We start from the raw sequence: 15454 nt of genomic DNA, 5'->3' as shown, positions 1-15454 counted from the left end.
GTCGTTTCCAAAAATCAAATCCACCCTTAAAAGACGAAGAATTGCCACCACTGAGGATATTCAAAAGAATGTGCCACAGCCTGTGAAGGCAATTCAGAGGAGTTCCAAAAACGTTTTGGGCAATGGCAGTGTCACTGCAATAAGTATTTAGCCTACTGAAGTGACTTAGAAGGAAATAACTAATTTTTATCATAAATTATGGCATATTTTAAAAAGTAAGTCTTATTACCTTATTATTTAAAAAAAATTTTACTTGGGCATTGCCTTAAAAAGGTACTTTCCTTATATTATTTTTCAAGGATGAGATAGACAAAAGGCATTATCTGGGAAAAATTTTTCATGTGAGCAGTAATCCAGAAAGGGCCTTATTTATTCTCCTTAACCTATATTAAATGGGTAAACTTGCTATTTGACAGGTTAAAAAAAATCTTCACGAGCTTAACAAACACTTACCAATGTCATCAATAGAGACGAAGAATAATAAGAAGATAAATACATTGGATTTCCAAACATCAACACAAAACAAAGGAGAACCGAAACCTGAAAATTGAAGAAAATAAATACATTTTATAGTTATTAGATAGATAGCATAATGCATACTTTGTCTACAGGGATATAGTCATTTCCAATACAAACTTTATTTGCATAAAAAAGATTAATAAATAGATCCTGACCAAGTGATAACAGAATTTCAACACACTGATAGGTTCCAAGTATTTTCAACACCATAAATACTATATAGCAGAATTTTTTTTCCCTATTTTCAACTTGGTACAAAGAAAACAGGAAAAATCTTATTGTTTCTATTAACTCAATAATGGAGGGATATAATAAGTAAGACTTACTTATAACTATTAGTTTTCTAATCTGATTTTTGTTGAACTACTTGAGGATTTCCCTCACTAAGGAAGCTTTATTTTATGTTCTTACCTAAAAGATTTTTATTTTTTATTTTCTTAAGGGATATGTGTTTGGAAACTAATATAAAAAAACAATAATGCAAAAACATAAATTTCACAGAGTGTCATATTCATGGAAAGTGTTAAAAATCTCAGGACTCAGGGAGAAAAGGCAGTTACAAAAGTAGTGACAATAATAATAAAAAAACAAAAAATTTTTTAAAGTTTCAGAGAATACAAAACATCTACAGTCCAGTTGAAAGTATAGTTGCTATAATATGGCATTCAGTTATCCTTCTAAATATTATCAACATCATATGTATTAAATACTACTTGGGAGGAGGTATATAAAACAGTCAACCCTGAGATCTTATTTTAATATATGACTTATAAATATTAAAAATGTTACCAGGTGTACAACAGAAACTAATAAAACATTGTAAAGCAATTATACTCCAATAAAGATATTCAAAAAACTGTCACCATGTTCACATAGATGATCTTCTGAAATTTTTTTGGCTCAATGTACCCCACAACATACATGGGAAATAATGAGGCTATCTGAAATAAAAATATAAAAAAAGCAGAAGTGAAAAAATGTAGAAAAGCATTTCACTATTCATATGCAAAGTAAATATAAGAGGAGAGTTATATTTCCAATAATGATTGTCAAAGTAATGTGAACCAACCTTCTCACTGAGAACTAGAATAGCTCGAAAAAATAATAAAAGTACCTGTATGAAAGTCACAGCTTACTAATACAGCAAAAAAAGAATTAGGAAGCTAAGACCAGAGGAAAAGCGGAAATCTACAGAGATGAGCATGACATTTTGGGTCACTTTTCTTCCAGAGGCATCTGCCAATTCTAATAGAAGCAGATGACTGCCAGCTGAGAGGCAGTTGAGAGATTTCCACACACTTAGCAGTCAGGTAACCCCAAGAATGAGATCTCTGCTAAGTCCCCAAGCTTTGGTTTGGGACTTCAAAGGGTTATACTATAAGAGAGAACCAGAAATCAAAGCAGTGCTCCAAAATACTGAAGCCCACCTTTGAATTATCTCATTCTCTGATGGCATGAAGGAGATTAAAGATTGTTAGTCCCTGTATTTGCCTGCTGGAAACAAATTTAATTTTCTCTGGAAGAAGTTAATATCTTAGTCTCAAATTAACTGTACAATTGTTCATGTACAATGTCTAATACCACATCAAAACTAATCAGATACAGGAGGAGATAAGACATTATCACTAAGACAAAAGAAACAGATCTATGAAGAATCTAAATCTAGTTCAGGGGTCAGCAAACTTTTTATGTAAAAAGCCAGATGGTAAATATGTTAAGACTTGTAGGCCACGTACAGTCTCAATTGTATACTCTTCTTCTTCTTCTACATTTTTTTAAACAATACTATAAAAATGTAAAAACTACTCTTAGCTCACAAACCATGCAAAAACATGTCTGGCATCATCAGACAAAGACTTTATGTTTGACATATGCACGGAAATAACAGATAAGATTGAAAATTCCAGGAGGGGACTGAAAGCCATAAAAAAAAGAACCAAATTAAAAATATACAATTAAATATTACAATAATCAATAATAAGAAGTCAAAGATGGGTTTAAGCAGGTTGAACACAGCCAAACAAAGAAGTGATAAATTGGAAGATAGGTCAGAAGAACGTATAAAATGACAAAGGGATGAACAACATATGAAAGAACATAAGAGATGTAGAGCATATAGTATAAAGGTCATACTTTACATGTCAGAAAGGGCTGAGGGAATTAAGTAAAATCTATACTTAAAGACATTATACCTGAGAAGCCCCCAAAATCTATAGAAAAAGAATCAAGCACTGACTCATAAAAGTATTAGTAGCCCCTAGCAAGGGATAAATTAAAACAAACAAAACCCAACCACACATAGGCATGTCATAGTAAAAACGGCTTATAACCAAAGGCAAAGAGAAAACTCTTAAAAAGGGTCTGAGACTAACTGACTTTAAGACTTACTACAAAGCTGCAGTAATCAAGACAGCATGGTACTGGAGAAAAAATAGACAAATTGATCAAAGGAATAAAATAGAGGGTCTAGAAACAGATCCACACAATTATAGGCAACTGAGCTTTGACAACGGCGCAAAATGGAGAAATGACAGTCTTTTCAACAAATAGTGCTGGAAGACTTGGACGTGCACACATTAAAAAAAAATAAATCTAGACCTAGATCTTACACCTTTCAAAAAACTGACTCAAGTGTATCTTAGAGCTAAATGTAGAACACAGACTAAAAAACTTCTAAAATATAATATAGGAGAAAATCAAGGTGATCTTATTTGAGGATGAGTTTTTAGCTATGACATCAAAAGCATGATCCATGAAAGAAAAAAACTGATAAACTGAACTTCCTTAAAATTAAAAACCCCAGCTCCACAAAAGACACTATTAAGAAAACTAAAGACAAGCCAGGGACTGTGAGAAAATCTTTGCATAACCCATATCTGATAAAGGTTTGGTATGTAAAATGTACTAAGAACTCTTAAAACTCAGAAATAAGAAAACAAATAACCCAATTTAAAAATGGTCAAAAGACGTGAACAAATAACCTAACCAAAGAAGATCTACAGAGGGCAAATAAGCACATGTAAAGATGTTAAATCCAATACTACATTAGGAACTGTAAATTGGAACAAGGAGATACTGCTACACACTTAATAGAATGGCTGAAATCCCAAAACCTGACAAAATCGGCAATTTCTTACAAAACTAAATATAGTCTTACCATACAATCCAACAATCACACTCCTGGGTATTTACCCAATTAAGCTGAAATCTTATGCCCACTCAAAACCTTCACATGAATGTTTAGGGAATCACCAAAGACTGGAAGCCGCCATGATGTCCTTCAAGAGTTGAATGGATAAACAAACTGTGGTACATCCAGACAATGGAATATTGTCCATCAATAAAAAGAAATGAGCTACCAAGTCATGAAAAGACATGGAGGAACCTAAAATACATATGGCTAAGTGAAAGAAGTCAGTCTGAAAATGTGACACAACCTATGATTCTAACTATATGACATTTTATTTTGGTGGTACTTTATTTCATTAAAAATTGTACAGCTCTACTGTGAATTACAGTATTAACATTTATTTTAGGGGACTGCATTCACAATAATAATTATGACTGGACCCAGGAATTCTTTTCTTTGGGCCTTTGAAAAGTCTCATGCAATTTAACATTTAGTGGTAACCAGATTATGAATTTGTTGTATAAGTAAAACAACAATGGATAATTCATTCAAGAATTCCAAAGAGATTTTTATTTCAAGAGGTGTCAGTTGAAGATGGTAATACTTTCAAGTAATAACCAATTTACCTGAATATAGTTTCCCAGAACTTTACTTATAACTTAATTGCTTGGAGCTTAAAGCATAGTTTTCTTAGAAACGATGCTATAAATTCAAATCCTTTCAATGGATACTAGAGGGCCAATGCTATCTCCACCCTAAAGAAACTTATTTGCTGGTGGTGTGGAAAAAAGCGCAAGGACACAAATATCTCTGCAAACTTCGTTTCAACACATTATCAAGTGCCTCATAAAGCAAGCTCAAGCAAGGCCATAGAATCTCAGAGTCAAAGAATGCATAAATTGTTATAAGTATATTCTATAGATCAACTACCCAGAATTTGGGAGTTTGGTGCTAATATCTTACTCTCAAACTTCCTGTCATTTTTTCTTCTCCCAGCGTAAATACCTTACTACCTACCTCCTCCCCCAAAATGGATGGGGAAGGCATAAAGTGGTTCCAACTAAAATTCCAGCTAACAGATAATCAGAACTTTACTGGATTTAAGAAATTTGTCCCTTTTATTAAGCTTAGAGTCTCTACCAAGGATCCCTCTGCTATTTTTTTTCAGCTTTATTGAGATATACTTGACTTAAAACATTGTGCAAGTTTAAGGTGTACAACCTGTTGATTTGATACACATATATTACAGTATTATTACCACTGCAGTGTGAGCTAACACCTTCATCATGTCATGAAATTCTCATTTCATTTTTGTGGTGAGAACATTTAAGATCTACATTCTTACCAAGGTTCAAGTATATAAAACAATAACGTTAACTACAATCTATGTGATAGATCGCCAGAACTTATTCATCTTCCAGTTGCAAGTTTGTACCCTTTGTCCAATATCTTCCTACTTCCCATACCCCTCTGGCCCTGGTAGCCACCATTCAACTCTCTGTTTCTATAAGTTTGGTTTTTTTAGATTCCAAACTAAATACTAATACGTGATACTAATATTATATCCCGTGATATAATACAGTATTTGTCTCTGTCTGACTTATGTCACTTAGCATAATGCCCTCAAGGTCCATCTATGTCCTATGGCAGAATTTCCTTTTTCTCATGGCTGAGTAATACTCCATTGTATATACATGTAGCGCATCTTCTTTATCCATTCATCTGTTGACAGACACTTAGGTTATTTCCATACCTTGGCTATTATGAATAATCCTGCAATAAACATAGAAAGGCAGATAATCTCTTCAATATTCTGTTTTCATTTCCTTTGGATATATACCCAGAAGTGGGATTACTAGAGCATATGGTAGTTCAATTTTAAATTTTTTGAGGAGCCTCCATACTGTTTTCGATAGTGGCTGCACCAATTTACATTTCCACCAACAGTGCACAAGGGTTCCCTTTCCTCCACATCCTCACCAACACTTGTTATCTCTTATTTTGATGATATTAATCTCTTATCAGATATAAGACAAGTGAGATTACATCAAAGTAAACAGCTTCTGCATAGCAAAGGAAACACCAAAAGGGTAAACAGCAACCTATGGAACGGGAGAAAATACCCCATATATCTGATAAGGGGTTATATCCAAAATATATAACGAACTCATATTACTCTAGCAAAAAACTGATAACAATTAAAAAATGGCCAAAGAACTGAACAGCTATTTATCCTAAGAAGGTATACAAATGGTCAATAGATATATGAAAAAACACTCAATATCATTAATCATCAGTGAAACGCAAATCAAAACCACAATGATATATTATCTCACACCTGTTAGGATGGCTATTTTCAAAAAAACAAATGACAAGTATTAGTGAGGATGTGAAAAAAGGGAATCCTTTCACATTGTTAATGGGAATGCAAAATTATGCAGCTGCTAAGGAAAACAGTATGGAGGTTCCTCAAAAATTAAAAATAGAAATAGCATATGATCCAGCATTTCCACTTCTAAGTATTTATCCAAAGGAATTGAAAACAGGATCTTGAAGAGATATTAGCACTCTCATGTTCACTGCAGCCCTATTCACAATATCCGAGATATGGAAATAGCCTAAATGACAATCAACGGTCGAATGGATTTTAAAATGTTATACACATACAACAGAATAGTATCAGTCTTAAAAGAGAAGGAAATCCTATAACATGCAACAATATGGATGAGAATATTATGCTGAGTAAATTAAGCCAGTCACAGAAGGACAAATACTGCATGATTCCATTTATCAGAGGTATTTAGAATAGTCAAACTCACAGAAATAGATAACAGAATAGTGATTGCCAAGGGCTGAGGGGAAGAGGAAATGGGAAGTCGCTAATCAACACACATAAGATTTCAGTTATTCAAGATCAATAACTTCTAGAGATCTATTATACAACATGTGTCTATAGATAACAATACCTATACTGTACACTTAAAAATCTATTAAGAGGGTGTATCTCATGTTCAGTGTTCTTACCACACACATACACACAAATACACTTTAAAAAAATTTAAGGCTCATTACATAAAAATAAAAGGACTATATAACAACTGTGCACATAATGATGTTCCATCAAAATGTTTAAAGCAAGAATTTACACAGCTATACAGACAAATCACTGTTATAATGGAAGACTTCAACACATTCCTCCTCTAGTAACTGAAAGCAAACAAAAATAGTAGAAATCTAAAAGATTAGAATAATACAATTACAAACTTTGCTTAACATACGTAGAACCCCATATCTAACAAATATAATCAATCTTTTAAAATGCAACAAAAATAGAAAATACCTGGGAACAAATCTAATGAAAGATCTGTAAGACCTCTAAAAATCTATATTAACATTATTGATAGAAATTAAGAACTAAATAAGTAGATATATATCATGTTCTTTGATCAGAAGACAATATTTTAAAGATCTTAAAAATTTTTATTTACTGCAATCACACTTATTGTCAAACTGAAAAGGAAAGGAATACAGTATGTATATAAATTTGGGGATGGGGACAAGCTTAAATATAGGTTTTTAAGAGACACTGTGAGAAAGTGTGTCCAGCTCATTTAATAAAATAACTATAGTTGTTAAAAGGAAGTTCATAAATTTACTTTGTGAAGAAAATTAATCTTGACACTAATTATGAAAAATGTATCATACAGATTCTTATGTAGAAAAGCAATTAGGTAATACAGTAGACAATTAATTATGGTTTTACAAAAGGTACAGAAGTACTCTTTAAATGCATATTTCTTTTATTAATGCTTCATGAAAACTGAAGGCATTTTAGTAAGGAAATAAGACAACACAGCCAAGCGTGTGGCCTTCTATAGAAAAGAGTTGAAAGACCCTAGAGATGCAACAAAAATAAATTGGAAAGTGTTGGTGCTCTGAAGTAGGCCAACTTGATTTTAACTTAATCTCTGAGCCTCAGTGTCTTCATCTGTAATCATAAGTTAATAATACCCATGTGCCTGGACTCCTTGAGGATTAAATAAAATAAACTATAATACTGAAGTCTGGTATATGTTAGTCTCCCTTTCCCTCCTCTCATAGACCAATACTGTTAGGATATGCAGATCTAGACCCCCCTTCTTAAACATCATATTTACACTTTGGCTAAAAAAAAAAACACTTCACAGGGAAAATTGTGCTTAATAGCTGGACTGTTGCTATTTGAATTGCTGGTTGAAAAGTAAGCTCTCTCATTTAGATACAAGCAGCAGAATCAACATTCTGTTGTGAAAATGTAGAAAACTGACTTCTATTCTTGCCTCCTTTCATCATACTTCTCAAGATAAGTAGTTCTGAGGGTAGGGCAAAATTTGTTTCCATGAAACAATAAAGAGTTTTTAATCTGTTCAAATGCTTGGACCAATTTTGTTCCTGAAATCAGAAATGAGTACAGGCATTTAAAATAAACTTTAAATAAAACTGTGTATAAGGAATGAAACTATAAATCCCTTCTGTAAGCTAATTTTTGATTCCCTGTTAGTTTACACATATAGAATAAACTATATTTTAACCACTGTGGCCACAAGAAACATTGTCAAACTAATAGAGAGAAATCAACCTGTAGACTGAGTTTAACAACAAGATGCAAGGTCAGACAAAGCTTTCAGAAAGAGAAGCTGACATTTATAGTAAGAGTAGCTGCTTCTACATCCAGTGGAAGAAACATCAACTCCCCTTGGAAAAAACCATTTTGGTGACCTCTTTTAGTTTTGTAGATCAAAGGCAAGCAAGCAGTCACTCTTCTTGAACAAAAGGTTTATTTGACTTGACAAAAAAAATTGTCCTTTCTCAGACCCTTGGTGTGTGAAATTTGATGTTCAGTAAAGACAAAGGAACTGGAAAAAAGTTTCATAAGGAGCTATGAGTCTCCTGGTGGAAAACATTTATGAGACTCACCAATACTTGAACATCTCCAAAACATTAATATAATCCTAATTTGGCAAGACAGAACCCCAAGGAACTTGAAAAACAAACACATCGTGTAGATGATAGAATTCTGAACTTGTGAGCTCACTCACAAGAACTGTACGCCAGAACTGCACAGTCTTTTTTTAGGAGAAGCCTAGTTCTACAGACAGCATTTAGCTGATGCTGAAATTCCTTATGATTCAACTCAGCTATCTCAGCACTGCAGGCGCGCTATGAGACATATACAAGAAAGAAAATGGTGCCACTCATAAGTAAAAGCACGGAGTCCAGGCCAATTTTAGTGTGAAGCACTTGGCATCTATGGCTGTTAGGAGTTTTCTATCTTCAAGAAGGTGAATTTGAGTTCTTGACATCAATGCAAACCAGGGGGTTTTAAGTTCACACTTGGCCTCTGGTTCATTCAGAAAGCTGTAGGACAGGAAACAGGACTTGTCAGCAGGACAGATTCAGATATTTCTCTTCAGTGGGAGCTCTCAAAGAAGTCTTCATGGTAGCCTCACCCCAGGTGACAGCTCAGGAGCAAAGAAAGAAGATGCACATCACATAAATGCAGAAGCCACTCTGGCTTAGAAGATCCATAACCCATGGAAACTTCTGCAAGGGAAATAACACTTAAAAGAGCCACCTCACTTAAGGAAGCCCAAAGTCAAGGCATCCCCCTCAGGAAGAACTTAGCTCACTTACAGTTTCTTCCTCTCGGATGCAATTAGGCAATCACCAAGCAACGTGCCTAGTAACATCATGGTCACACAACACAAGCAAATTTCTAAGGGAAGAGAGCTAGAAGGTTAACTGAGGGTCAAATTCCATGCAGAAGGGGTAAGTTTTGCTAAACAGCAGTGTGGTGGCATTGACGGTGTACCCAGATTTCTGAATCCTCCAGATACAAGTAGTCTCATTTCTGGCTTCAACAGTGAGGCAAAAACATCTAGTCCTGATATTTGGCCCAAATAAATGGCCGATGGGCTTATCAGTGGAAGAGAAACTCCAGGGAGGGAAGAAAATAATCTTCTTATAAGCAGGATGAGGGCATGGAGTCACATTAAATATTAAAAGAGATGTGGCTTTATACATACCCCAAGCAAAGAATCAGTTATATAAAGAAAGAATATGAAATTGACAACCAGTTTTGTATAGATATATTGATACTATCTCTTCCGGAAATAATCTGCATCTCTATCACTTCTGATTTTATAACCTCCTTCCTGCAACTATCCCTTTTACTGTCCTTGGTCATAACAATCTCTCCTACATGAATGGGAATTCTCTAATAAAATATAAGAAAATAGAGCATATTATAAATTAAAATCCAGTTACTGAATAAGTCACAATTTCTCAATTTCTTAAGAATAATAATGCTTTAAGGTCTTCTCACTCCAAATATTCTAGGTTTCTACAACTGTTGCTTGTAATTTTTTTCCTTTAAAATATAGCTAATCCTTGAGTTCTTCAGCCCCATTTCTCAGACAATATGTGCAGGACACATGAACTAATTTTAACTTTAATCTGTGAAAAATGTAATCAAGAATAAAAGTCTTAGAACACTCCCAGAAAAATAACTTTGAATTATCTTCACGTTAGTATTAAAAAACAAAAACACAAGCAAACAAAACTTTATACGTTAATTCAGAAAACTAAAAGCTAGGAGTTACATCAGCATCATGGCAGCATAAGATGTCCCGCTTTTCTGCCTCCGCCTTTTAACAACTAAAATTTGGCATCCATCCATGAACAAAAGTGCCTCTGTGGAAGTTGCACCATATGCCAAGGGTTCCGGGAGGAGTCTTGCCCACCTATGTATCTGAGAATAGGCAGACAGACCTCAGCACAGGCTGTGGAATAAGCAGGAGCCAGTGAACTAGTCTCAGCTCTTCTCAGCTATGGTTGAAGAAAATCTGGATACTGCTGACTTGGGCAGACACCCACAGACAAGAGAGCCCTGTAGAATCCAGTCTTCCTGAGGAGAGGCTCAAGCACTTCATTGGAGCAAAAATATATATGAGTTTGGATGCACTAGAGAGAGTAAGAGGAACTTTGCCAACACCACCCTATCCCCAAGGTGGCACAGTGAGAGCCTGAACTAGCCAGTGGCAACCTCTCCCATGGGGGAAAGGGAGAATGATGAGTGTGTGCCTGGCATCCCCAGCTATGCAGGACATTGCTGGAAAAAACAATTTCTTTCCCACAGCACTCAGAGCTGTGCGGCGCGACCTCCTTGACTGGGGCAGGCAGGAGATTGAGAAAGAGGCAAATAAGAATATCAGAGGGCATTAAAAGGATGCAGTTCCTTCTGGTTGTGCTCAGGACTCTGGCAGGAAACCTGCCTACCAGCTGCTGAGAAAACCACCCAAGGATCCCTCCACTTGGCCTGCAGGCACTCTTGACACCTCCTGAGTGTTAAACTCACGCCTCTCCCGACTCTGCAGCTGGCTCCTTTTTCATGTTCCTTAGTGTGGCAGTAAGAGTGAGTTCTAGTAGATAAGGAGCTCATGTGAAAAAGAGGCCAGGGGTCTGTGGGCCTGTCTAGAAAAGACATACAAGCCTAATAATTCTGCCACAGAGGGAGCAAGAAGCATGAAGCAGGTGTATCCATATGAGGTCAGAGAAAAGCCCAGATATAAGCAGGATGAATGAAGAATATATCCCACCTGAAGGCAACCTGAAATGCAAAAACTGCAACACAAAACTTCAAGGAACATGAAGAATCAAGGAAACATGACATCACCAAAAAATCTTAATAGTCCTCCAGTAACCAGACTCTAACAGAATTCTATGATTTACCTGATAAAGAATTCAAAATAGCTGTTTTGTGGAAACTTGATGAGATACAAGAAGACACAGAAATACAATTCAATGAAATCAGGATAACAACACATGAACAACGTGAGAAGATTGACAAAGAGATAAAAATGATTAAAAGAACAAAACAAATTCTGGAACTGAAGAATTCAATGAATGAAATGAAAACTGCAATAGAGTATCAACATCAGAATAGACCAAACAGAAGACGGAACAGTGAGTTAGATAGGAACTTTGAAATACGCTGTCAGAGGATAACGAAGAAAAAAGAATGAAAAAGAGTGAAGAAAGTCTATGTGATTTATATGAAAATATCAAATGATCAAATAAGAGAATCACCGGAGTTCTATGAAAAGAGAGGGAGAAGGGGCAGAAAGTTTATTTAAAGAAATAATAGCTGAGAACTTCCAAACCTATGAAGAGATTTGGACATGCAAGTTCACAAAGCTAATAAATCACCCCATTATTGTAATTGAAAAATACCTTCCCTAAGACACACTATAATGAAACTCAAAAATCAAAGAGAGAATCCTAAAAGCAGCAAAAAAAAAAAGGACTGTAACATATAAGGAACCCCCATTACTCTATCAACTATAGTAATCAAAATAGTATGGTACAGGAATAAAGACTAATATACACAGCAATGGAACAGATTGAGTGACCATAAGTAAACCCATGCATATACCGTCAATTAATATTTGACAAGGAAGCCAAGAATACTTAGGGGGAAAAATAATGTCTTCAATAAATGGTGTCAGGAAAACTGGATATTTACATGAAATTGGACTTCTATATTACACCACTCACAAAAATTAACTTAAAATGGATTAAAGACTTAAATATAAGACCTGATGTCATAAAACCCCTAGAAGAAAACTTAGGGAATATGCTCCTTGACCCTCATCTTGGCAATGATTTTTTGGATTGTAACACCAAAAGCAAAAGCAACAAAAGAAAAAATCAACAAGTGAGACTACATCAAACTATTGATAAAAAGCTTCTGCACAGCATAGGAAACAATCAACAAAATGAAAAGGCAACCTATGCAATGGGAGAAAATATTTGCAGATCATATATTAGGTGAAATATTAATATCCAAAATGTATAAAGAACTCATACAACTCAATAATGAAAAAAAACTGATTAAAAAATGGGTGGAGGAACAATAAATATTTTTCAAAAGAATACATCCAAATGGCCAACAGGTACGTGAAAAGACACCCAACATCACTAATCATCAGGGAAATAAAAACAAATCCACAGTAAGATATCCCTCCATACCTATTAGAATGGTTATCATCAAGAAGACAAAAGAAAACAAATGTTGGTGAGGATGTGGAGGAAAGGGAACCCTTGTGCACTGTTAGTAGGAATGTAAATAAATTGGTGGAGCCACTGTGAAAAACACTATGGAGGTTTCTCAGAAAATTTGAAATACCACTACCATATGATCCAGCAATCCCACTTCTGGGTACATATTCCAAAGGAAATGAAAACAGAATATTGAAGAGATATCTACACATCTATGTTTACTGCAGCATTATGCACAATAGCCAAGGTATGGAAACAACCTAAGTGTCCGTCAACAGATGAATGGATAAAGAAGATGTGCTATATATATATATACATATATTCTGCCATCTGTGACAACACAGATGGACCTTGAAGGCATTATGCTAAGTGAGATAAGTCAAAGACAAATACTTTATTATATTACTTGTATGTGGAATCTAAAAAAGCCAAACTTGTAAAAACAGAGAGTAGAATGGTGATTACGAGGGGCTTGGGGGTGGGGGAATTAGAGAGACGTTGGACAAAGTATACAAACTTGCAACTAGAAGATGAATAAGTTCTGGAGATCTAATGCATAGCATAGTTATTACAGTCAATACCGTATCATATAATTCAAAGTTGCTAAGAGACTAGATCTTAAACGTTCTCACCACAAGAATGAAATAATAATCATGTGACTTGATAGAGGTGTTAACTAACACTATGGTGTTAATCAGGGGATAATCATATTGCAATATATCAAATCAATACGTTGTATATCTTAAGCTTACAAAATGTTAATTACATCTCAAAAAAAAAAAACCTAAAAGTCTAGTATATCTTTTGAATGGATAGAAAATCATTAAGGCAATATCAAAATTACCCAAGGAGCTAAATTAATACATCTCCTTGCAAGGAAATGATGCACACTAGAAATCTATTCTACTATGTTGGCATATGCAAATAATGAAAACCACAGAAATTCTGTGTTAGTTATAGACCAAATATAAGGAAGTAAGGCAGAGGGAATACTCTTAACATGCTTTAAACATGCAGCATCAATTAAATTGTGGTTATAACTTCATTCTTTGTAGACAACTGGCAGGACAAGGATTCTTGGCAGAATTTCTCACTGCCAATAAAGAACATCATTACATATTATCAGTGTTTGTTAGTTAGGTGGAAAGGAGTTCTAACGAAAAATCATAGTAGGAAATTTCATCAAAATTGACCTTTTACTCTCTGCTTCCCCAGCTCAGTTTCTTGCCATTAGTTACTTAGTTGTTTGAAGAAACAGGATATGGCCTCAATTCACTGAATAATACCATGATTAAAGCTCTGAGAAATGGTGTCTAGTAAGATTCTGCTCTTCAGACAGAACAGCCAACATTTAGCTGGATTAGAAGCAGAAATCCCCTACCATGAAGAATCAAAGTGGCCCTTACCATGTTGCGCAGCTTGGCAACTAAAATGATTCCTCAGACAAAAGGAAAATCTACAGGCAGGTTTACACAGATCATCTCAAATACCAACAGGAAAAATTATGGATTAAAATAAGAGGAAAAAGTCTTTTGCAGGTTTAATATCTGCCTAACTAACCAACACATTAACAGAAGGTAGATTTATATGATTAAAAAAAATCACACATGTATATAAACTTTATAATTATTCCATATTTTGAAAATCTATTAGGGCACAAATATAATCACATTTAAAATTTCTCTGTAATGAAAAAGAATATAAAAAAAGAATGTATATATGTGTATAACTGAGTCACTTTGCTGTACAGCAGAAGTTAGCACAATATTGTAAATCAACTATACTTCAATAAAAAAAATTTTTCCTATGGAAACAACCAAGCACATCTTGCATTCAACTTAAATTAGTTTAAAATCATCTTACCTGTGTAAAAAGTATAAACTGAGCAAATTGCCAGGGAAGCATAAAGGCAACATTGGAAAGGCAGAGTGCAATAAAATGCTTTTTACTATTGTTCGAGGTCCTTAATGGAGAGAATTGACACCAGTAAGTTTTACTATAAAAGTAGCCTATCATTAAACTGAATGACTAGTTGCAAAATGCTGAAATCTATTGATCCCCTTACCTTTGATGTTAGACAACAAAATATAGTTAACTTTTAAAAGCTCATTAAGAAGAACTTAAAATATTTGGGTTATAAAAATGCTTATAATAAAACAAACAAAATTAGAGCTTTAAATAAAGCATTGTATCTAGTTTATCAGTAGGTATCTTAAACATATAGCACAGGGAATTCAAGTCATTATGTTGTAAACTTTTAATGGAGTATATAATCTGTAAAAATAATGAATCACTATTCTGTATACCTGAAACTAATAAAATATTGTAAATCAACTATATTCAACTAAAAATTTATTTTTCTTTAACTATGCATGACATTAGAAATTTAATACTCCAGCAAGAATGTCAGAAAATAGAATCTGAACTGACCTTGCATACCTCGAGATATTTACACTACATGAGCAGAAATAACTTTCATATACCACCACTTTTATGTTTCAAAAAGCAATGAAGAGAAGTGTAAGTACTGGTGAAATAATTAGCTAACGACTATGAGAAAAACTTAAAGAGATTTTAAACAATGACTTTAAAGAAATAATTCTGGAATACAATTAAACTAATGCACATTGAAGTTTAAACTGTCCATTCTGCAATCATGAGATCTATCAGTAACCAATACCTTTTACCACATAGACTTTAGTACCT

General features: G+C 34.3%; 1 protein-coding gene across 1 annotated transcript in view; it reads right to left on the bottom strand.

The window, feature by feature from the left end:
* Positions 1-15454, bottom strand: part of DPY19L2 (dpy-19 like 2) — a 98798-nt gene that overhangs the window by 57925 nt on the left and 25419 nt on the right. The window contains exons 9-11 of the mRNA XM_036863844.1: positions 14612-14711; positions 1383-1460; positions 454-540 (exon numbers count right to left, since the gene is read on the bottom strand). Of these exons, the coding sequence (XP_036719739.1) occupies positions 454-540; positions 1383-1460; positions 14612-14711 (265 nt within the window). The remainder of the gene's footprint in view (positions 1-453; positions 541-1382; positions 1461-14611; positions 14712-15454) is intronic.

The sequence above is a fragment of the Balaenoptera musculus genome, chromosome 9 (assembly GCF_009873245.2).
Source record: "Balaenoptera musculus isolate JJ_BM4_2016_0621 chromosome 9, mBalMus1.pri.v3, whole genome shotgun sequence".
Classification (NCBI taxonomy): domain Eukaryota; kingdom Metazoa; phylum Chordata; class Mammalia; order Artiodactyla; family Balaenopteridae; genus Balaenoptera; species Balaenoptera musculus.
This window is presented reverse-complemented; position numbering and strand designations above follow the sequence as displayed.